Source organism: Eptatretus burgeri, chromosome 12 (assembly GCF_056783735.1).
Source record: "Eptatretus burgeri isolate ZD-2024b chromosome 12, Ebu_testis_v1, whole genome shotgun sequence".
NCBI lineage: Eukaryota > Metazoa > Chordata > Myxini > Myxiniformes > Myxinidae > Eptatretus > Eptatretus burgeri.
In genome coordinates, this window is record NC_140972.1 from 70338911 (window position 1) to 70364030 (window position 25120).

The 25120-nt window shown below is 39.8% G+C and overlaps 1 protein-coding gene across 2 annotated transcripts in view; it reads left to right on the forward strand.

The window, feature by feature from the left end:
• Positions 1-7230, forward strand: part of LOC147015879 (leucine-rich repeat transmembrane neuronal protein 3-like) — a 262950-nt gene extending 255720 nt beyond the window's left edge. For both annotated transcript variants that reach the window (XM_085848446.1, XM_085848445.1), the window contains one exon: positions 6023-7230. In XM_085848446.1, the coding sequence (XP_085704572.1) occupies positions 6023-6379 (357 nt within the window). In that variant the 3' untranslated portion in view covers positions 6380-7230. The remainder of the gene's footprint in view (positions 1-6022) is intronic.
• The last annotated feature ends 17890 nt before the right edge of the window (positions 7231-25120 follow it).

Sequence of the window (25120 nt, forward strand, 5' to 3'; positions counted from 1 at the left end):
CATTGACTGATGGAGGCCAAGACATAGTTGATGTAAAGTGATACTTAATCAACTTTCAACTGTTTGTTGCTCTTCACCCTGCCCCCCTCCCCCAACCACAACCCCAACCTCAAGTATCATCATGACCTGATGCTCTGCAATGGAGGATCATACAATGGATTCTCCCCTACAATCATTTACTGCAGTGGTTTTCAAATATTTTTCCAGATTAGTATCCACTTTTGTCAGGCCAGGCCAGATCAGATCTGAGACTTGATATGGGTATCACGTAAAACCTATACTGACCTGTTCATGGTCGAGTGTCAGGGACTAAATGGGCTCCCCCCACCAGGTCCCCTTGGTGTGGAGGGTGTATAGACATGGACACCCAGGAGGATTAAATACAAAACCTGCCAAAGGGTGGAAGAGCTCCTTGTGAGCCAATGGCCATCCATATCTGGTGCCAACTGCATCGGCAGATGTCCTCCTGCAGTCCTCCTGCAGTTGGTTACCTTCCCGAGGAGGTTGGTGGCAGGATTTGCACTCCAGTCACCACGCAACACTTCACTTGACAAAACACTGTAGTATGTGTTGGGGTGGTGCTGCGATGTCGTCCACCATATGGCAGTCTCCTCGGGTTAACCTGAGGCAGTCTCTTTTGGGGTGGGTGCCTGGAATGATGGTGATGATGGTGATGGTGATGATGGTGATGGGCCAGGCATCTGCCTGGGAGATGGCCAAACGGAGACCCCTGGAGTACCAGACAAGCTGTGGCACATGATCCCAATGTATACATGTATGTACAGTATGTATTGATGTTCACTTTTGCAATGAGCCTGAAAAAGGTTTTCACATTTATATTGAACACACTGCATATAAAAGGTTCAGCTTCAATGAAATAAATGATGAATTAATAACTATTTCAATAAAATAATAAAAACAAGTTTATCAAAACAATGTACTCATCAATTGACACAACTACACTGACGATGCTCATTACAGTGCATGCACAATCTGCAGACCTAAATCTATAGAGAATGTTCATGGGATGGAATGGTCATCTCCACATGCATTATACACTTGACAATGTAAGCATGTGACCCTTAATCAGTAACATCACATATCTACAAGATCAGTACAAAATAAAGTGGTGTGATCCTCCACACCCTCTTCCTCTTGTTGAGGAGTGGGGTGGACCGAATTGCATCAAGCAAGAAGCAAGCAAACTTGGTTTTATATTCAATATGTCAACCTCATTCTATTTCTTCAGAACTGTTTTGTGAGTCTAGGTTTGTTTTTCAATAATTGTGTATTTCATTATGGTTGAAACAGCTCATATAAATACCATCACTCAAATTCTGGCCTAGCCAATTTCCTGCTAGCTCAGTCAAAGGTGATAATCTACAAAACAAGGAAAACCAAACTCGGTGACAATCAGTTTAATGATGGGAATGTTCTGTTCTTGTTTAAAACAAATGTAATCAGTCGAGTTCAGTTAGCATTTGCCTTTTATTCAATAACAAGAAAGCTACTGCTATTTGAAGGAAAATGGTGTGTAAGTGAAGTCATTTGCAGGGTATTAGAGAAATCGTTATTCTTTTGCGAAAAGTGTTGTGCAATGGTAATGTGAATTCTTTCTGTAGTTTTAAAATCATTTTCCTATGTTTTTTTTTTTTAATAAGAAATACAACATTCAAGTCTCTCTGTCTCTATCTCTGGCCTAATTGGACGAGGTCGGTTGTAGACCGCTCTTCAGATAACTTCTGAGAATGTAGGTTAAAACCTTGAGGGATGGTGTCTGGCTGATGATCCGGTCACCCACTGAATCAGGTGCTCAGTTAGCTGAAGAAAACATTCAGGTGTCTCTCTGACAAAAATTTAATGGCAACATTCCAGATAAAACCTTTAAAAGGTCATTGTACCTTTAAATGTAAAAAAAATCAACTTTCCAAATTCTGGGAGGCGAATTCCAAAAAGTTAAGAAATCAGAAAAAAAGCATTTTTATTTATTATTTGGCTCCATTGGTGTATTCTCATAAATATATTGGAGAATAAACTCCTCCTTTGTATGCAGCACAAGACTGCAGGTAGCATCATTGGCTGAGGGAACAGCTGTGCCGCTGATGCAATGCGCCTATTACCAATACACTGGTGCTCATTTTACAAACCTTGGAAGGATGACAGGCTGAGTCAACCTCACCTGGTGTTAATTCAACGGGTGGCAGGGGCTTGAACTCAGGACCCTAAGATCCCATGTCAGCCACCCTAACCACTAAGCCAACACCAGGCTGGAGAATAAACTAAACAGATACCATTCTGACCTGGCCATGAAGGGCAAAGTCTGTCCATCTGAAAGTCATAATCGGTGGATGACCAGAACAAAAATGAAAAATCACAATAACGTCTGAAGATATCCTCTGACATATTTTCATACGGTTTATGAAATGAATTTATTGGGGTTTCTACTGTATTGTTTGTATTTATAATGTTTTTCTCTTCTCAACAATTTTATTCCTGATCCCCCCCGCCCCCCCACTAACAACCTCCAAATAACATTTTGTGCTATTTCGTGTTATTTGGGCCAAAATCTTGAATCCTTTGCAACATGGCGAGCCATGAACAAAGGAAAAAACAAACCTGTCAAGGAAAAGCATTGATGACAATGTTTAGGGTTTATAATGAAAGCTTTTAAAGTAGATAGATCAAGGTGAGCATAATAATGTTATGCAAGGCTTTTATAAGAATTAGAGCATTCAAGCTCCGATATGTTATCCACAAAGCAAATGTCACCTCATCTATTGTAAATGAGACACCAAGGTCAGTATGAGGCTGCTGCATTAAAATATGAAATGCGATGACAGAAATAACACCATATCCTGAAAATTGCTTTCCCCTACGCTTTTGTCATCCATGATGTGGTGTATCCAGGATTTTAGAAGGAGAGAGAGGGTAGGGAATGACTTCGTTTGCACGGATTGTGTGTTTGTGTTTGGAGTTTGCCCGCTTGACTGGACTGTCAAAGAATTCAATATCTGACCTTTACGCCGAAATAATTTCCCGATGTACAGTATTTGGTACTTTCAATATTGTTGTATTGAAAGAGTTGAATGAATTGTATTTAGAACTTGTGCCTCGTGCATTACCTTGAGGTCCATTTCATTTCAAAATTGACATTATGTGTCAATAATCAAAAAATTACGCTCGGTGAATCGGTTTATTTTGAAAACTAATTCCAGTTTGATAAAGGATGTCGTTTTGGGGACTGGTGGTTCACTTCAACCCCACTACCCATCAATACTCCTGCATCATAACATCCATGCAGATAATATCGTGGTTTGGCTTATCTCAAAGCTCAATAAAACGAACTATAGTAGATGATTTGTGCAAAAGGAAGCCATTGATCTGTGACACAATTCTCTATCAACTGTCAGATTTTTCACCAACATGAAATAGATATGCAATTCGGTTGATCACATGACTTAACATGTGACTTCTACATTACCATACAGCAGCACAATTGTAAACAGCGTACCAGATGTTAAGGTTCTAAAGATTTAGCTCAATTTGAAGAGATTGATTCCACACGATGGTGATGCGATCTATTGAGTAACATCACTTTTTGTCCCCTGCCCCTCCGACAAGGTCGTAGATGGGGAAAACTAAAATGAGTTCCATCCACCCGACTGATCGACCCACCGACCGACCAGCCATTTGTCCATGTACATTTGTGTACGTGATATTTCAAAAACCGTTGAACATTTAGCTTTCATATTGCTGATATCTATACCTCATGACATTATGTCAACCTGATTGGCCGTGATTTTCCGAATTCTGTTGCCATGGCAACCATCTCGGTAATTTGGCTTGTGTACTTGATATTTCAAAAACTGTTTAAAATTTAGCTTTCATATTGCACAGATCTATTCCTCATTCCACCCAAAAGGCAGGGAACCTGGAGTATCAGCTTCTTGTTTTGCATGGATGGAAGAGCTGAAACAAGAAAACACCAATATGAATAATTCAGTCCGTTTTTGAATGAACATAGTTTTGTGACATTGTATGTTCCATGATGATGCACAGCATGTTCTCCTTCTTGTCTTCAATACTCGAAAAGTGCGAACAAACACTGTGCCCGGTTTATTGAAGCAGCTTTACAATCACATCTGCTTGATGAAATGGATGCATCTTGGTGTTGATAGATACATTAAAAATGTTAATGGACTGACTTGTCATGCCACACTTGTGCAATGGTTAGCTTTAAAAGTATGGTTTGTGGTTAGTTGTAATATGACATCTCTCAAAATTGATGTTCATAATTGAATAGATAATTATCATAGGCCTACCTGGAAAGAAGCTATAACAACTTGTGGCTTTTGTCTTATCTTGTCATGATATGAAAATGAAAGAATAAAATGGAGATATACCATTAATCAAACAACCCCTTGAAATTGGGGAAAAGGTTGTGAAATACATATATATATATATATATATATATATATATATATATATATATATATATATATATATATATATATATATATATATATATATATATATATATATATATATATATATATATATATATATATACATGCATATATATATATATATATATATATATATATATATATATATATATATATATATATATATATATATATATACATACATAGATAAATGTAATATTTAAATATATATAATATTTATTTATTTTTGAGAAAAATGTGCATCCATCCAAAAATAGTAACGAGATGAATCAATGGACTTCCGAGGAAGTCCACTAGGAAGCGGATGAAACTTCGCCTGAGACAGTATCTGCTCTCACTTGTTTATTGCTGAACTGGCAGGGTAGATCTCATGACTCTATTTGGTTCGGATGCATCTTTTTCTCAACCCAATACTGTAGTGGGTACCAGGAAGCAAGTGCCATCCCAGTTATTGCTGCTTGCTGTATGTACTGCATGTTTAATCCTTGCTGCGGGGCTCATTTGTCAAAATAATAATAAAATTATTATTGTCATAATAAAATTTCTCAAAGGCTTTCAATATAAACCGTGATGAACTTGTGATTTTGCTTTCAAATAAGTTATTCAGCATCTCACTTGGTCAACCTAAATGCTATAACAGCAAATAATAGATGGGGTTTACGGAGTGCTTATTTTGTTGTGAACTAGCAGGATGGCAGAGAGGTATGCACACTTGCCTCCAAGCTGTCTAGCCAAGGTTTGAATCCTGACCCAGCTAAAAACAGTCATCCCAGTGTTTCACAGGGAAGGCGATTCATCAATGTGTATGCTGTCCCCAGGATGGACGTGAAACTGAGCATCCCATCTGCCCAAATTTGTGGGTGAATGTAAGCTCGACTATCCTTTGCAAAGGAAACCTCAGAATCTTCATCGCCGGTACTCTGGCCAAATCCCAAATTCTGCCATAACTACTGCTGGGAAGGGAATGGCAAACCATCCAAGATTACCCATGCCAAGTAACTGCTTTGGCAGCATTGATGCTCTATAACAGAGTTTGGTGCATCAGAATATTTTGTGGTAAGGTACATTGTAAATATTTTGAAGCCTTTCTGACATCTAGCACTGGCCCTTAATGCTGTATTAGCTTAGAGATAATTAAAATAGATTTAAATTTAAATTGAAACAATTAAAAATAAAATGCTGTGATTTCATTTCTATATTTGTTTCACTAATTTATGTCTCTCTCTCTCTCTCTCTCTCTCTCTCTCTCTCTCTCTCTCTCTCTCTCTCTCTCTCTCTCTCTCTCTCTCTCTCTCCCTCTCTCCCTCTCTCTCTCTCTCTCTCTCTCTCTCTCTCTCTCTCCCTCTCTCCCTCTCTCCCTCTCTCCCTCTCTCCCTCTCTCCCTCTCTCCCTCTCTCCCTCTCTCCCTCTCTCCCTCTCTCCCTCTCTCCCTCTCTCCCTCTCTCCCCCTCTCCCCTCTCCCCCTCTCCCTCTCCCACTCCCCCCATCTCACCCTCCTTCCCCAACCACCTTATCTCCTCACTCATTTTTCCTCTCCTCCATCATTTATTTCTTAGCTGCCAATGTTGGCTGAGCAACCAGAAGTGTTCAATTTCAACGACCCCTCACATGGCATTCTCCGGCAACGCTCTGTCCGTTTTTGTGATGTTCACCAGCAATTTGAGCTTCAAGAAAGAGCACAGGCCCCACCAAGACCTCCCGCCCCGACAGTGTCACAGCCATCCTCCCAGCCTACACCTCCGCCTTTTCCTCCAGCAGTGCCTGCCAGGCCTGCCCGACTGGAAACGGTGGATTACACTGGGGCAGGCTTGGCACGACCCTTGCTGCCACCTCCACCCATTCCTGGAATGCCCACAATGCTGCCACCACTCGCTCCTCATCATTTTGGTCAGGACAGCTTGCCATACAGGTAAAATGTCATTAGACTGCGTTTTTGAGGCTATCAAATACTAAAACCATCTGTTGTTCCAACCTGGAATTTCTGACAAAAGAAAATGACCAATACAAGAAGCTGATGGTGCTGAACAATGTCACAAAGTTCAGCATTCACATCAAGCAAAAATATTTCTCGTTGAAGCCGAGGGAGAAACTTGCTGGAAAAAATAAAAGTGTCATAGATATGATGAAAGCCGTGCAACTGTGCGTGGTAAATTACAGTGATACCATGCACGGGATACATAAGTCGATGCGAGTACACCAAGGGTCATTCATCACGAACTTTAAAACACTTTTGTGTGATGTTGGGATGAAAGCCATTTGTATAGAACGTGAGAATGGAAATGCATCGTGGTGTGTAAAATCAACCAATGGTTTTCACTGACCTTTTCCTGAGCAGTTTTAGTGTTGGATTTCTGGCTGAACTCCTGATATTCCACAAATCAGTGTGGTGACATATGCTGCACAGAAAGCCCGTTGCTATTTCTTAAATCATCACATCTACCGTTCAAAAAGAAAAAGATCCTCAAACATCACACACTTTGTTTATTTGTACTACTTACTGCCAACAAGATTGAAACGACTTTCAAAGTAATTCTTCGTTTCATTGTGGCTTACTCATTCGATGTCTATTCCGAATTGATTTTCACGAAGTATGTTTTCGGTAGCGTAAAGGCTTTTTACTTTTTATTCGGGCAAAATGTATGCTGAAACTTCATGGTTGGGTTACGAGAAATCACAAAAAGCCAAACGTTTATTTTATTTTATTTTACTATTTTCAAATGGTGTGGTTCTGTGGTTTGATTCACTGTTAAAAATATATATATTTTTAAAACAAACACCAAAACAGCGTTTTGGGAAAAAATAGAATGATTCCATTTTGAGAATGTTGCCATCTGATTAATTTCTGCAGATGAACTTGTGGTCACACGTGCAAATTAGCATGTGCTTCAGAATACCGTATTTGTATTGAATGGAGAAGTTAGTAGTTGAACAAAACCCTAAACCTGGGATGTTAATGTGCCGATATGCCATTTAATGTCATACAGGAATGGTTCATGGGGAAGGAAAGAATATGTAGTTTTTTTTTTGTGTGTGTGTTTGAGGGATAGGTGGGTGGGTAGAAGGTTTTTTTTTTCTTTCTTTCGAGTTATTGGATTAAAGATGCAATTGACTCCGCATCGTACGGCTTCTCGTGTGGTGTCCCAGATCGGCAAAACGTTATTGCTTCATTCTTCCACATCTTATGACATGCTGTTAAATTATACCCACCTTGCGATGGAACAACCACCAAGCACTGCCTTTCCTCTCTTTTATATGGTTAAATCACAAAGGCAATGTAACAATGTTTTTTCCAGTTTATTTTTCCTTTTTTTTTTGCAGTTCTTTTGTAGTGTTCTTTTCTATTAGTTCCACTGGGGGGAAGGGTGGGTATTAAAAAAAAAACCAAATGATTTATGTTCGGATTTGAAAAGTGCCGTGGAGAGCACACAGGAAATAAATGCAGTGTGTATGAGGTTTGCATCAACTATCACTGTAATGCGTTTGCACAAAGGCAAAGACCAAAATGTGGAAACTATCGAATGCACAGACTCTATACATGTCCTGGATAAAAATCGCTCACTATTTTTTGGATGTCGCGTCATTATTTTAGACCGAAATCCGTGATGAAGGCGAGTATAACAAATCGATTTGAAATCGAAAAAGAAAAACTGGCCATGTTGCGGATGATTGCATAAAAGATTGAGGATTGGCATGCATGATGTCGGTAACACCAGCAAAACAGTATTGTGGGCTGCCACGAGGGTTGCGAGGACACGTTTTTGATGATTTTCTTCTGAGTTTTATTTTGGTTGTCAATTGCATTTGCTTCATTCTTTTTCACTCCCCAACACTGTTGATGTAACATCGATTAAAACATTGGTAAAGATGCTTCTGTAGACCATTGAGAACAAAAAATAAAGTTATAATGAGCATCCTGATGAAACTGTCAAAAAACTTTTACTTGTCTGTGACAAAAATAAATAAATTAAAGAGTTCTTTTCTTGACATTGATTTAAAGCTCATGGAGAAACCTGTACATTTAATCTCTTGAATTGCAAGGATATTAGCAGATAATGGACAAATGAGTACAATAACTGCGATACTAATCTGAGGTGACAGCTTCATGAGGCATATGTTCAGATGGAAATATCAAACAGAATGACTGAGCATCAAAGGGTACAATGATTTTGAAGATGATTTTATCAGTGTAACAGGAATTTAATGTTTAGTTTAACTCTTTAAAATAGTTTAACCCAGGTAAATATATATATATATATATATATATATATATATATATATATATATATATATATATATATATATATATATATATCATCATCGTATTCTTTACCACCTTTTCATGTGTTCCCTTAGTCGGGGTCAACAGGTGTCACCAAGATCTCATGGAGAGTCAGAATGGTACAACTTTTCACAAGTTGGCTTGTCTGGCCTGATTTTTATGGAAGTAGTCGAGCAGGATTTTGCAAATCAGTCAGGATGCTGGTGCTAGTGGCACACTATTTTGGAAAGATAGTCAGAACCTTAACATTAACCATTGAATGCTGTCAGATGGGATAGCTAGCTCCTCGTCCCTTACAAAATATGGCATACTCATCTATGCGGCACTGTGCCTGTGAAATACCAAGACAGATTAAAAAATCGACGTGGATTCTAATCCCAATTGGAGAGGTGAGTATGCTATCTCTAAATTATACTGAACCAAACGCTCATAAAGCTGGTGGTTTATATAAAGCTTACATTGTATATCCAGTTATCTTGTTCAGTCAAGCCGTGGCCGAATTGTGGTAACATTCATGATCAGATTTCTCCAAACATCCCTTTCCTGCACTGCTTCCTGAAGTTCTGGTGGAGACAGCTTCGTTGCAGCCTTTAACTTATCCATCCAGCACATCCAAGGTATGCCTCTTTGTCTTCTTTCTTAACCGTTTTCCAACATGGTTAACTTCACAAGACTCATTTTATGCATGCATAATGAGTCCAAAGTATGACAGCTTCTGTTTAAGCATCAGTGCTTCCAATGTTCATGGTGGTCTATTTTTCTTCAACCACCGATTTGTTTGGTTTGTTCTTCTTGCAGTCCATGGGATTTTTAACATTCGTGTCAAATGCCACAATTCAAAACTCTAAATCTTCTTCCTTTATTTATTTTCACTGTCCACGACTCACATTCATACATTCCAACTGCAAATACCTGAGTATTCACTCGCCTTCTTCCTCTCGGTTTGTATTGTCACATCTTTGTCCATCCTGACATTGCTGTTCCCCCTCAACACTAATCGTCCAAGAATGCCTCCTCAACATTGTCCACTCACTTCAATCCTAGAACCCAGGAAGATGAAACTTCCCTCTATTTCCACATGATCATCTAGCAATCTGAACACGTCGATCTTCTCACTTGATAAGATTTTAGTCTTTTTCAGATTCAAATAATGACCAGCTTTTTCACTTTCCTTCTTCAACAGCTGTTTGCAGAAAGTAAAGAGGACTTGATGAAACTGCTGTAGAGCGGTATCATCAGCATACCTTAGGTTGTTGATACATCCTCCTCCGATGTTGACTCCAGCCTCTATAATGCAAGTTTGATTTACTCATGATGCACTCACGATACAGATTGACCAAGTAGAGGAGAGAATGCACCCTCTCTGACCCCTTTCCCATTCCAAACCATTCTGTCTCTCCCTACTCTGTTCTTACTGTCAGTACTTGTTTAGTGTAGACGTCTCTTATCAGGTGCATCACATGCTCCAATATCCTCATTTCTCTCAGCACAATCCATATCAATTAATGAGCAACACAATCAATGGCTTTGCTATAATCTCTAAAGCAGAGATAATTGCGGTTCGACAAAGGATGGTGTGCTTCATGAAGTCTTCTATTCTGTGTTGAATGATATTTAGTAGTATCTTGCTAGCATGTGATATCAAGGCAACGGTTTAGTTATTTGAACATTATCTTGGATCCACTTTCTTTGGAAATGGTTATGGAGTGACTGCTTTCACCTTTTAGGCCACACATTCCTGCTCCAGATGTGTGTACAAATCGATGTTAAAATTGATTGCCTCCTCCCTAACCACCTCAGTGATCTGCAATTTCGTCGGCACCTGGTACTTTTCCTTTTTCCACCTTTTTCAGGACTTTACTTACCTGGCGTTCCATCACTATTGGTTCTTGCTCATATAATATTCTCTTTTCTCAAAGATTACCTTCATATTGCTATCTCTCTTGTGAGGAGTTTCCATAGAGTCCTTCCATCCTTCTTTCACCTGTGTTTCTTCTGCCAGGTCTTTAACTGTTCAACTCTCAATGACCACAATCCTAGATCAAAACTTTCCTGCGATCTCTTTGATCTATTGAAAAAAAATATCCTGTTCTCCCCTCTCTTTTGTCACTTTCGATCCCTTTGCATTCCTCTTTAAAATAGTTTATTTGTCTTTCCTTGCTTGCCATTGGAAGTTGTCATTTCACCACTTCATGTCCTCTCTTGATGCACCTTTGGTTTTCATCTCTTTTCATCCGTCTGTCATATTTATTGCCTTTTCTGTCAACCATTTATACCCTTTTTCTTTGTTATGATTGTGGGATGTTGTTTTTGTCTCTTCTTCTACAATGTCTTCATCTGTTTTTGCCACAATTTGTCTTGAATTCTGTTAATCAAATCCACCTCTGCAAAACGTTTTGTTTATTTGTTTTTACCTGTATTGCATATTGTTGAGATATGTTTTGAAGGTTGAGCAGTTTTTCTTTTATTCGCCTTTCTCATTTTGATTTGTGCTGATAGGATGGCCTAGAGGTACAGACACTCGCCTCTAAGCTGTCTCACCTGATCTAGTTTTAAACTCATCCCAGTGTTTCACAGGCAGGGTGATTCATCAAAGTGTGGGCTATCCCTCGGATGGATGTTAAGCGGGAGTCCCGTCTGCCAGCATTCGTTGGTGGACGTTCAATATCCAACATTGCCCTTCGCAAGGAGTCGGTGAGCTATCACCAGCACCGTGAACAAATTACAATTTCCTGCCCTAACCAGCAGAAAGCATTATTGTGTCAGTGGCACAGCCACTCCCTTGGCTATTGATGCTATGCCACAGCCTTTTTCTGCATATAAATCAATGTAGAATTTGACTCATAGCTTAGCCACAAGGAATTAATGATCTATCCCACAGCGTGCACCTGGCAGTGCGTTGGCAGATTGCACAGCACTTCTCCATATTCTATTGATTACAATACAGCCAATGTGATTTCTATGTTGCCCATCAGGTGAAGTCAATGTGAACAGTCTGTGCTTGGGACGTTTGGACCATGTATTTGCAATTATGAGATCATTCTTCATCCAAAATTCCAACATTCGCACCCCTGGCTCATTTTGGATACAAAGTCAATGTTTTCCTGCAATCGCTGGTGCTCCTGCTTCTTCACTTTTTGCATTCCTGTCTCACATAATAATTAAAACATCTCCCTTTTTTATTAAATACAGAGTCAAGGCTCATCAAAGAGCTATAACACTGAATCGATGACGACGCAGCAGAACAAAAGCAACAGAAGATTGGAAGGGAGGGGGGGCACACAGCAGAGTTGAAGAACAAAATATGGGGAGACTTGGACCTTGGACAATTGGATGTGGGAAGGAATGAAGGGGAAGGGGAGGATGCACAAGGTGGACAAGATGAATATAGAACCAAACTCTCAGGCAGGAAAAACTGGAAATTTGGAAGGAGGTGGGCTTGGGGGTGAGGGAGTGGTGGTTGATGGTGGTAGAAAGTATAATGGTTTTGGATGGGTGAAAATCTAAGATGGTGGTGAACTTGGAGGAAAGAATAAGATTGAAGGGAATGTCGAAGTTGGTTCCACAGGCAGGAAAGAAGCGGAACAAATGAGTGGATGTGACCAGTGATTCTGGATTTAGGTAGATTTACCAGAAGGGGATTGATTCATAATGGGAAAGTGATCGACCCATAGACTCAGCTTAATCGCTGAAGATTCCAGTAATCTAGAAGGCCTTGCTTTCCATGGTGTGAAGCTGAGTAAGATGTGAGGCAGGGTCACCAGCCCAGAGGGCCAGAGGGGAGAGCTGTACTCCTTCAAGCCGAGGATGAAGGCCTTGAATGTTCAGGTGTGCCAAGGAAGGACTTTTCATGACTCTGGAAGCCCAGTTGGCAACTGGCTTTGGAGGCAAACTTTGAAATGTGGTTTGCTCAAGAAAGATCACGCCTGACAGTGAGACCCAGGCGTATGATTGACTGAACTTTCTCAAGAGGGCTGTTAAGAAAGTAGATAGGAGAATTTGCTGCATGGTCGAGATAGAGATAGAGATATATAATGAGAATGAAACGTTTGATGACCAGAATTCAGTATGTGAAGCATTAATGGTTCAGGTAATGTATACACCAAGCCATTATAATGTGTGCAGAATAATTAATTGCAAGTTGTGCAGAACGTTGCAGATTTCATTGCTTGATGAATCTTTGGACAAAATCCTTACAAATAAATGTATTTCAAAGACATGACAGTTCTTGAAAAACAACTCCAAAAACCATACAACCTAACAGAGTGAAGACGTTTCAATATAAAAATAAAAAAGGACCGGGGTGAATTTGTGGCAATTGCAAACAAATAGTACATTTCAGCATGCCAACGTCAATGAGAAACTGGAACAACTTTTAGATTTCTTGTTTTACTTTGAGTGAAGGTTATGTTTCATAGTATAAGACAAAGCAAGTCAGCAGCCATTCATTGACTGCTGCTGCAAGATGTAAATATATCTCCACAAATAAATCATAAGTGTGTTTGTGTGTGTGTGTGTGTGTGTGTGTGTGTGTGTGTGTGTGTGTGTGTGTGTGTGTGTGTGTGTGTGTGTGTGTGTGTGTGTGTGTGTGTGTGCCAGTGTGTGTGTGTGCCAGTGTGTCTCTAACATAACTCCAAAACCATGAAATCTATCAGATTGAAACTTTGCATGCCCTCCAAGAAAACTCCAGGGAAGAGTAATGACTGAAAATTGGTTGATTGGGTTAATTAAAACATCCCCTTTAAATATGATTAACTGCCTTATTTAATCATATCCTTTATCAGGCGCATCCTCGGTCACCGCTCTCTATTGGGTCTTAAGTCGTTTCCCAGGTAACCTTGCTGCTGGGGTCTGAAGCCACAATGTTTTTTGGCCTGCTCAACCATGCCTTCACTTGGAACAGGCCACAATGATAAAGTTTTTTTTTTTTTCACTTTCCTCACTCATATTAACGTATGCCTGTTCATCATAGCTACAGATCGCTGGGTATGTTGCAATGGTAATAAACGCCCAGAGACACCAGCTTTTGTAGCTTTGTTTCACTTCCGCATATGAATAACTGAGAGAATCTCTTAAACTAAACAAACTTACGAAATTTAAGCTCCATATTTGAAAGTATCAGCAGTTCCGACTCCAAAAAACAAGTGATGATTTGTCCAATTCGGACATAGTTTGGATATCGCTATCACTTGCTTACCATTCAATTGGAGTGCTTGCTGGAGTGCTTAAGTTGCTTGCCGAGCACCCCACAGTGGACGGTGGTGCAGTTCCTGTCCCAAATGGGATGTACTGCACTGTCGGTAATTGCTGTAAGGTTGAGCGTGTTCTGAAAACGCATTTTCACTCCAGCGTGGATTTTATTCAACAACAACAACCGCGAGGGCATTGTTCCCTCAGCCACTACCTTTACAGGATGGGGCGTCACCCAACGGGGGTTGTGTGACCGGTGTGATGTTCCTGAGGATTTGGTTCATGTTTTCTCGCTCTGCCCTCCCTACGACGAGCCCAGATCACGTTCACTGCATCCTGTGCGTGTCATGGGGATCACGTGGTCAGGCCTGCCGATTACGTTTTGCCATCTGATTCAGAAGTACCCCGGTTCTGTCGATCAGTTGTACAATTAATTAAAGAAACGAGGCGAGCAATCTCAGCCACCAGCATCTATATCCAAGATGTTTAGGTGTGCAGTGTATAAAGAGCCTTGCAACTCTGAAATCGACATTATACCCTGAAAATAAAGAAAGAATAAACCGCGCTACGCCATTCTGAGCGAAGTGTTCACTCAATGCAGACAATTGTGACATGCCACGTTATTCAGAGCGAGCGGTTCATGCCCCATCATGCAGAGGGAGTGGTTTGTGCCCCATCACCCTCAGCGAGTGGTTCATACCCCATCACCGTCAGCGAGCCGTCCGTGCCCCGTCATGCAGAGGGAGCAATCATGCAATTTTCTAAAATCCTCAAATTTCATCTGAGTGACTTGAAATTTGAACAGGATTTGCATATCAGGTGAGTGAATTCAACCACCTATGACAGTTTAGGTTACCACAGGTCAAAAGGTGAACATAGGCCATAAGGTCAATGCAAAATAGGCCAAATTATAAAATCTATCTATATTTTACCAAAATTCTCATCTTGTATATATGTATGTATGTATGTATGTATGCATGAATGTATGTATGTATGTTCACGAAATACAGCCAAAACAGTACACGATAGTGCAAAAATTTTAGAGCCACCCTACTCACCATTCTCTTGCGGTGTGCAGTATCAAGTTTTGTTAAAATCGGGCAACGAAAAAATTATTAAAAAATCAATTCCCAATTCAGTCAAGTACTCTTCGGTAGAATTTGATCAATGCAAACAACCTTAGCGGTATAGTTCGCTGGAGCTATCTTTTTATTAATTAATTAATTAATTAATTTATTTATTTATTATTATTTTTTTTTTTTGAAATGATGTTTTTTATCAACTGCTGTCACAACGGGTTCACGGGTCGTCTAGTTGTTTCTAAAATTGTCAATTTTCATCCGGTTGACTTGAAATTTGAAGATCATTTGCATATCACGTTGCTGAATTCAACCACCTATTAATTTTGAGATCAACAAAAGCCAATTTGGGCCAAATTGGGGCAAATTTTCAAAAATCCTCAATTTTCATCCGATTAACTTGAATTTGAAGACCATTTGCAGATGAGGTCACTGCTCTCAACCATCTATTAATTTTGAGGTCAACATAGACCAAAAGGCCAATTTGAGCCAAAATTTATAAAATCCTCAATTTTCATCTGATTGATTTGAAATTTGAAGAGCATTTTCATGTCAGTACGCTGAATTCAACTACCAATTCATTTTAAGGTCAAAAGGTCAACACAGCCCTAATTTCTAAAATTGATAAATAGGGTCAAAAACGAAATATATCACTATATCTCAAAAGATGTGGACGAGTTATGACAAAAGAAGGTGGATGAGTTGAATACCTATTCAAGAACAAGTGGTTTGGATTTTGGTTCGGATCCAGCCCATCAGTGGGATATAAAACGTGAACTGTTCCACCTGGCAAAGGTATGCGCTCGACCAAGAGCCATTCTACTTTGTGCTGTTTTGCCAAGTTGTCACTCCATGAGTGATTTTTCATATGTCTGTCTGTTTGTTTGTCGCCTACAGGTCACAATTCTAAATCGATCGTCATGAAACTTTACCAAGTTGTCGAGGTCATCTCAACTAAGATGCCTATTGATTTTGAGGTCAAAGGTCATCTTGAGGTCAAATTTCTGAAATCGACATTTTTCATCCAATTGACTTGAAATTTGAACAAGATTTGCATATTGCAACTATTTTTGAGGTCACACGGTCAAAGGACAACTCAAGGTCAAACATCTAAAATCATCAAATTTTATTGAAAAATTGTCAATCTTCATACGATTGACTTGAGAATTAAACAGCAATTGCATAGTACATTACTGAATTGGGAAACCATCTATTTTTGAGGTCAAAGTTCAACTGAAGGGCAAACATCAAAAATCATCAATTTTCATCTGATTAACCTAAAAATTAAGCAGCAATTGCATAATACATCGCTGGATTTTAAAAACAACTATTTTTGAGGTCAAAAGGTCAAAGGCCAACTCAAGGTCAAATTCTAAAATCCATTTCAATCGGAAAAAAATAATCAATTTTCATCCAATTGACCTGAGCTTTGATTTAGATTGCGAATTTTAATCTTAATGAAATGGACAATTGTTGTATCCATGGCAACCTTTGGAGAGGGAGGTGGACTTTGCAAGTATCATGCTCTGCACGAGACCTTTTTTTTGTTATTCTGTCTGTTTGTCTGTCTATCTGTTTATCGCCAACAGGTCACAATTATAAACCAATTTTCATGAAATTTCACCACATGGTAGAGTTTGTCACAAGGAAGAAGCCTATTGTTTTTGACGTCAAAAGGTCAACAGAGGCTAAAGGTCAACAACTTTCATGAGATTTCTAAAATATTCAATTTTCATGTGATTGACTTGAAATTTGAAGAGGATTTATATTTCAGGTCACTGAATTGAACCAGTCAATTATTTTTGAGGTCAATAGAGACTAGAAGGTCAACATAGGCCAAAGGTCAACAACTAAGGTGGTATTTCAAAAATCCTCAATTTTCATCTGATTGGCTTGAAATTTGAAGAGGATTTATATTTCAGGTCACTGATTTCAACTAGTTAATTATTTTTGAGGTTAACCTTGACTAAAAGGTCAACATAGGCCAATGCCAACAACTATGGTGGTATTTTAAAAATCCTCAATTTTCATCCCATTGACTTGAAATTTGTGGAGGATTTTCAGATCATGTCAATGAATTCAAATACCAATTATTTTTGAGGTCAACATCGGCCAAAACGTCAACATAGGCCAAATTTCTAAAATTGTCAATTTTCATCCGATTGACTTGAGATTTGAAAAGGAGTTGCACATTTGTTAATTGAATTCAACCACCAATTATTTTTGAGGGCAAATTTGTTTTTTGGATTTTACAAGTGTCATGCTCTGCACGACGTCTTCTTCATGTTTGTTTGCTTGTTTTCTTGGTTGTTTGTTTGTTTTTCCAGGCGATATCTCAGCCATCCTTTGAGCTAGTAAGCTGAAATTTGGTAACAAGAAGATGTGCTTTGGCAAAAATATTATTATTTATTCGTTGATTAATCAATGAATTGATGAATTATTTAATTATTATCGATTTATTAATTACTTATTTATTTTATTTTTCATCCTGGCAATATCTTCGACATATTTTGAGATAGGAAGCTGATATTTGGACATGACAGTGACCAAATGATTTGGCTATAAAGGATATTTTTGATTTATTGATTGATCTATTAATCGATTATTTTCTTCATTTTTCGCCTCATTACTTAATTTTCAAAAAGTTACAGATTCGGATGAAAAAGTGGTGGTTTAGGTATGCTATTCGGCAATTGATTGTGAAATTAATTATTTTACGATTATTATTTATTTATTTAAATTCTGCCATTTGTCAATTATTGTGCACAGCTCCCTCCCAATTCTGACTCCATGTGTTGCAAGGCGGCATCGCCAGGCGCTGAAGATGCTCCGGAGATGTCGTGCAATGGAGGATTGTTATTTATTTATTTGGCATGGTGGGCAGTGTATTTTGAATGTTCCACTACTTGTTTGATCTTGTGTTGATAAATTGGTGTGGTGTGGATATGATGCAGGCATGATGGGTTGAATGGCCTCCACCTGCATCTAATTTCCTTATGTGTGTTACATAAAACCATCAATTTTCATCCTATCAACTAAAAATTGAATATAATTTGCATATTATGTCATCGACCTGATTTACCAAAAATCAGAACGATCAATTTAGCCATGTTGATATGTCAACGGTTTCCATCACAACAATTTCACCCCATTGTAATCAAATAGGACGTTTTGTGAATTTATTACTACTATAACCTCAATAATTGTTCAAGTTATCAAATTGAAATATACACAGCTCATTTGTACATTTGTGTAGTATATTTGAATGAGGTTTGGTCAAACTTAGTCGAAGGTCAAGGTTATTCAAAACATGCAAAGCATATATAACACTGCAACTTGAAAAATGTATCAGCCAAATTTGTTATGCATAACAATCAATCATGTAAAACATTTGATAGGCCAACTTTTTCTAAATTGCCAAATTGCTATTTCCATGGTGAGTTGTTTAGTTGAATTGAGTTGTTTTGTTCCATATTTCCAGTTGTTTGGTTGAATTGAGAGTTTCAGGTTCGAATTCGGTCTTTTTAGCAGTTATTTCAGGATTATAAAATACTTCACATGATTGAGAAAATTATTCAGACTTTTTTATCATTTATTTAATTAGCTGAAAGTATTTGATTGTTAAAACACATTTTTAAGATTTCCCTGAACAGCATTGGAGCAAGTGTTTCAAGACTTAGTTCTTCACTCAAAGGACCTGGGTTAGAATCCCATGAATGTTCCTTTGGCAGTGGGTCCTGGACCTCTAACTAAGTTGGAAAGCTAAGGTCCAGAACCTTAGCTCTTTAATTAATCTGCCCCTCATCCTCCTGGTCATCTTCCTCTTCCTCTTCCTACACCTTATGGCAGGCCTGAACAAATTATTCGTTTCTGCTTAAACTGTCACCAACCCACACTTGGAGAGCATAAATATGCCAATACCCCCTGACGTGAGTTAAGGGAGGCCTTTTTTTAAAAAAACAATGTCGAGGCTTGTATAAGAGCTAAGATTATTATCCAACCCTTGAGGGAGGCCTTCGTCCTGCAAACAGTAAGATCATCATCACTTCGATTGCAGCCTGTTGCTGCTGGTTGCATCAATGCTGGGAGCATGGCTGTGCCTCCTGTTTCCAGCAAGCTCGTACTCATTTTGCTGACCTAGAAAGGATGACAGGCTGGGGCAACCCATCTGATATTATGTAACAGCATGATGGGCTCGAACTCAAGACCCTAAGATCTTAAGCCAGCCACCTTAACCGCTAAGCCAAGATGATGATAATGATGATTATTATTATTGATGGTGATGATGAAGAAGAAGAGAATGTACAATATACATGCATAACTTGAGGGACAATGACCGTCACTAATGTACTTTTTGAACATCTAGGTGTGCCTACCTGTCACTTTGCTGACAGGTTGAATCAAAATACAGAATGTTGTACACACTTCACAAACGTATTGCACATCTATCTGTGAATCAATGAAAATGTAAAATTCAGTGAAACGGGCAAAAAGGATCTTTTATTACAAGTAATTGTTGTTGCTGCTGTCGTTATTGTGTTGTTTTTGTGTGTGCATGATCAAGGCTCGTGGAATTGCTCGAGCAAAATGGAAAAGAGGAAACACCAACAGTAGAGCAATAGGTGAGAGTGAGATCAAGGGGAGGGGTAGAAGGCAACATGTGGTTGAACAAGATGCACACAAGGCGAATGAAACACAGCAAGAAGATGAAGGGGAGAGCAGGGATGAAACAGAAAAGGAACAAACCAACCAACAACGAACAAACAAAGAGAGGTGAGGGTGATGAGATGGAGAAGCGATCACAATAACCTGTAAAAGGGACTTCTTGGGAATGGGGTCATTTGGGGTGGAAGAGATCATGAGGAGGGATGGGGGATGGCCTGAGGTTGTGGGGGAACAGCTGTCTTGAAGCCCTGGAAGGAAGAATGGGACAACAGACTGGGGAAGTTGGTTCCACAGGTGAGAGAGAAGAGGAAACGATAAATGGAGGTGATTAGTGAGCCTGGATTTTGGGAGTTCAACAAGAAAAGGTTTAGTGGCTGAACGTGTTTGCCCTGCAGAAACCTGGGAAGGACAGAGCCAAGAGAGGGCAGAGGGTGCAATACCAAACCGGAGATGGTAGAATACAGAGTGGTCACAAACCTATCTGTGATGTGAAAGTAACAGGCCTAGACAATAAGCTTTGTTGCAGGCTAACAAACACGGAATCGATTTATTAAACCCAAACATCTCGACTCATGCTGTGTGGTGACCGAGCTGATGAAATGAAGTGACTTACCCTTCTACAGGGTCACTATAACTAATTTGACTTTCTACAAATCACTGTCTTAAACTGTACACACGATTGTTTCACAACTCCAGAATTACAAAAATAAACCTTTTTTTTTACCTGCGACATGTCGAAGGGCTTCTAGAGCTCCCCATTGCTGCTGCTGTTGCTGTTGTTGTTGACGCTCTTGGTTGGGGTCAATTTTTTTAATGTGCACCCATTGGTCAAATAGCTGCTGCACCACGCACATCTGTTGCTTGACTACACTCACCAGGGCACCCAGACCAAATGATATGGCCACCATCTTGGTTTTCTGATGGGCCCACCACATTAGGCCTGCTGACCACTGCCCAGGTTAGTTTTTTTGCGTTACAGGTTGTAACCAGAGTGTGGACATTTCTCACTTGTTAATACACCGACTGGTAGCTCATTCACATATGATGCACAAAGTTAGCCATTACCAACACATCCCGATTTTGTACACAAATGGGGGTAACTAGGCCAGACAGAAGAATAAGTGTTCCTACTCCCATTGGTTGTTTTTTTGGAGACACCATCTCTGTACTAAATGGCCGTTGGCTCCCGAAGGGTACTTATTGCTCTTTATGAAGTGTTGTTTTTAGTCTTGGCAGGATCTAATAGTTACCCTTCCCACGAACACAGCCAATGAGGGGTGTCGGTTTCGTCACCAACAACTCGACCATACGGAAAGTAGAATTGGGATACATGTTACCACTTACCAGTGGCACTCCCAAAAGTCTGACCTGACCTGAAAATAAGAATAAGACAGATCGAACTGAACCTGTCCCTGCTGCAGACCTTGTTAAAGTCACCGTGTCCATTCTTATGGAAGCATGGAGAATATCAGTGTCAATGAAGGCGGGAAACAACTGGTATGCATCAATGAATATGCCTTGTACTGCAGCAGGTTCAGCCTGGCCTGAGTGGAATCATTGCAGAGGAAAAGACGCATGCAGAATATACTCTGCCTCCAGCAAAACTAACATGGTGGGCAAAACCAGCCAATCCCATTCAGCTTGGCCTTGCACTGGGGAATGAATCGACGAGTTCCAGACACAGAAGGAACACCCCAAATTTGAGCAGTTTTACGAGTTAGTCTTTCAGCCACGTGGGTGGGCTGGCAGGATGGCCTGGAGGTACACACACACACACACACACACACACACACACACACACACACACACACACACACACACACACACACACACACACACACACACACACACACACTTCTAAGCTGTCTAGATTGGATACAAATATTGACCAGGCTATAAACTGTCATCCATGTTTCACTGTAATCCACATTCATCAATCTGTATGTCATCCCTCAGATGGACATTAAACTGGGCGTTCCATTTGTTAGCATTAGTTGGGTGACGTTAAAGATCCCACAGTATCCTTAGTGGAAAACATGCGAGTTATTTCCGGTGTCCTGGCCAAATCCCAAATTCCTGCCTGAACCTTGGGAGGGAATTGCATCAGTGACATAGCGACACCCTTCGTCAATGATGCGACCCCACAGCCCTGTGCTGCAGATGAAAGAAGAAGAAGACCATCAGGGTTAATCATTAAGGGAAGACAGAGGCTCATTAACCTCAAGAGCAGGCAATGCACAGACAAAAAGTGAGATCCCTATCACTTTCTGCCATCTATTCAGGTTTTATTCCTGTTTCACTGATGTGCCCCAAAAAATTCAAAGTCCCCATTAATTCATTTCTGTCACAGAGAAGAGAGCTTGGGAAGCCCACAGTGTTGCTCCCATCCCTGTCCTTGCAGTGATGTGGACAATGGAACGGCCAATGATGTCTGAATCATTGGAGCTTATTGTGTTTTCTCATCGACTAAGAAAAGCAAACAATCAGACTGCGTCAACTTCTATCCAAGATGAATGCAACATCCTGTGTCGGTCATGGTAGTTTCAAATGGATTGCAAAAAATATGTGGATGGAAGACACTTTAAGGCACTTGTAAAAAAATATGAAAACACATTACAGCCCTTTAAAATTTCTACACCCTATTAAATTGTAACTATGTTTACCATCCATCATCTCTGATTATAATGCTGATTTTTATTTTTTGTATACAATGTTGAGCCTCGTTTGAGAGCTAACGCACAGAACATTTAATTTAGATGTGACAGAAAGGAATCGATGGGGACTTATTTCATTTAGATTCAATTTTATTGTACATACAGATTAATATTCAATTCAAAAACAGAACCACCTCGTACCACCAGCACTGACTCCAAACAACCATTGCGTGGGGATCAGGTTTTCCTTTCATTGTCTTGTGACCTCGTCCTGTCTAAATCCATATGGTGTGAAGGCTCTAAGATAACAAGTAAGCCGTCGAGATATCGTGAGCACGTGGGATTTATATATGGTGTAAAGAATAATAATAGTGATGTGTGTGCTTTTCCCTCCTTGTGCTCCCCACTCGCAAATTGCCTTTTATTATTTACTAGCAAAATTATCTGTCCTGAGTGATGGGAAAAGTTAAAGTTAATGAATCAATTTAAATTACATAATGTACTATGTAAATAAAAATGTTAATTATGTTGCAGTAAAAACTAAATCTGACATTTTCTGTTTTGGACCAATTCGTCATCCTGTTTAACAAAAAATGTTATATTGGTCACTTTGGCCTTAAAACGGCCTCTGAGGCTGTAGTCACGTAGCCCTGGTTTCTTCCTGCACAAAGTTATATCTGTACCCCGAGTATGGAGATTGGAGTCTCAAAGATATGGCTGTGCAAAAGGAACACACACACACACACACACACACACACACACACACACACACACACACACACACACACACACACACACACACACACACACACACACACACACACACAGAAGAGTACCTATCCCAAGTGACAGGAAAAGCTAGCAAAAGTATCCCTACCCAGTGACAGGAAGTTAATCTATCAATTTAAATAATATTTAATGGACTTTAAAAAGGTCCTTCCTTTTTGTAAGAGGCGACCAGGGTTGCGTCAGGAAGGGCATCCGGCGTAAAACATGTGCCAAATCACTATGCAGATCATACGGATGATCCGCTGTGGCGACCCCTAACGGGAGCAGCCGAAAGAAGAAGAAGGAAGACTTTAAAAAGGTCAATTGTGTTGCACTCTTGGTTTCACGCAGAACCAAAGCTCAGCTATTATACCGCCCACCGCAAAATGGTGGTGCAACATAGCTCAGCAGAGGTTGATTTGTTTCAAGAGTGCAAAATATTCTGGTTGTGAAATAAAATTTGGCATCAACATTACTCATGCCTGTTCTCCCGTCATTTCAAAAGGGAATGTTGAGCTTTTCAGTGCAGCACGAGAAGCGGTCGCCGTAAACGGGAGACAGATGAACGCACGGACAGACAGCACAGTTCACAATATATAATGGATGACTTCCCTTCCAAGAAACTTCAACATGGAAAGCGACCATTCGGCTCATAAAACCTGTACAATGGTTGCCAACCTCCGAATTTTTTGTATGCAGTCAAGGCTCGTGGAAGAGCTGGAACACTAAATGTATCAGGATGTCACAGGACAAAAGGAAAAATAGCGTGGGTAGGGGGGGGGGGGACACCAACAGTGGAGATGGACAAAATAGAGGGAGAATTGGACACTGGGGAAGGGAGGAATGGGGTGTAGAGGATGGATACAGAATGAAACTTCTTCCTCCCCTCTCCCCCCCCCAAATCCTCCCTATCCCCCCTCTCTCTCCCCCTTCTTTCCCCCCTCTCTCTCTCTCTCCCCCTCCCTCTCCTTACCCTCTTTCCCTCTTCCTCCTCTCTCTATATGTCAATGCTCTATCCCTTTAAAATGGCTTTAATTTCCTTCTCATTTTTTCACATTTGTTACTCAGTTGTAACGTTTATTTGATCTTTTATGTGCCACACTCACCACTTTCGATATCCTAATGTCTCTGTTCCCCACTGTTTTGTCCTTCCCTCTCCAACCTCTCTTGTCTTCTGCCCCCCTTGTTGTGCATTGTGTTAACTCTCATACGAGCCTCGACAATGTATACCAATAAAACAAAAAAAACTTGATCATCCGTGCCACCAAAGCAGCCTCCTGAGAAAGGGTTACATCATGCATAGCTTGTCATTGCCTTCCCAGCAGTAGTTTGGGCAAGAATTGGGAAGTTGGCCAAGGTAAAGGCGATAGCTCACCCACTCTTTGTGAAGGACACCGTGGGGTCTTAACGTCCACCCGGCTCTCCCTGCCTGTGAAATACCAAGATGACAGTTTATAGTTGTTCCAGGATTCCAACTCGCCAGGTTAGAAAGCTTAGAGGCGAGTGTGGGTACCTTGAGGTCATCCTGTCAGTCAGGTTGTATTATAATGCACTGTTAATAAACAAACTGTAATTCCATGTTGTATTTACATGTTAAAAATGTAAACATGTAAAATCAGACATAAAATATTCACTTTAAAAGAGTGAAAAAATGATTTTTGGAGCCATTTTGCCACACATTCTGTGCAGACCCTATTATTTAATTATATCGGGTGAGAAAGAAATCACTTTTTCCTATTTTTTTTTTTCCGATTTAACTGTAGATTTCGACAAAATTATTTGGGCCATGTATTTCAATCGTCAAATATGGAATCATATTTTGAATATCAGCTTTTACTAAGCCTATATGACACATTTTTCAATCTTGCCAGGAGCCAATCACATTGCAGCTAGCCTCACACTCATCAGCATAAATCGCGAACAGATGAATGGACAGCCAACTCTGCTTTTAAATAAACTAGTACGTGCCCGTACATGCGTGGCCGTACGTGAAAGAAAATAATAATAATTAAAAAAAAA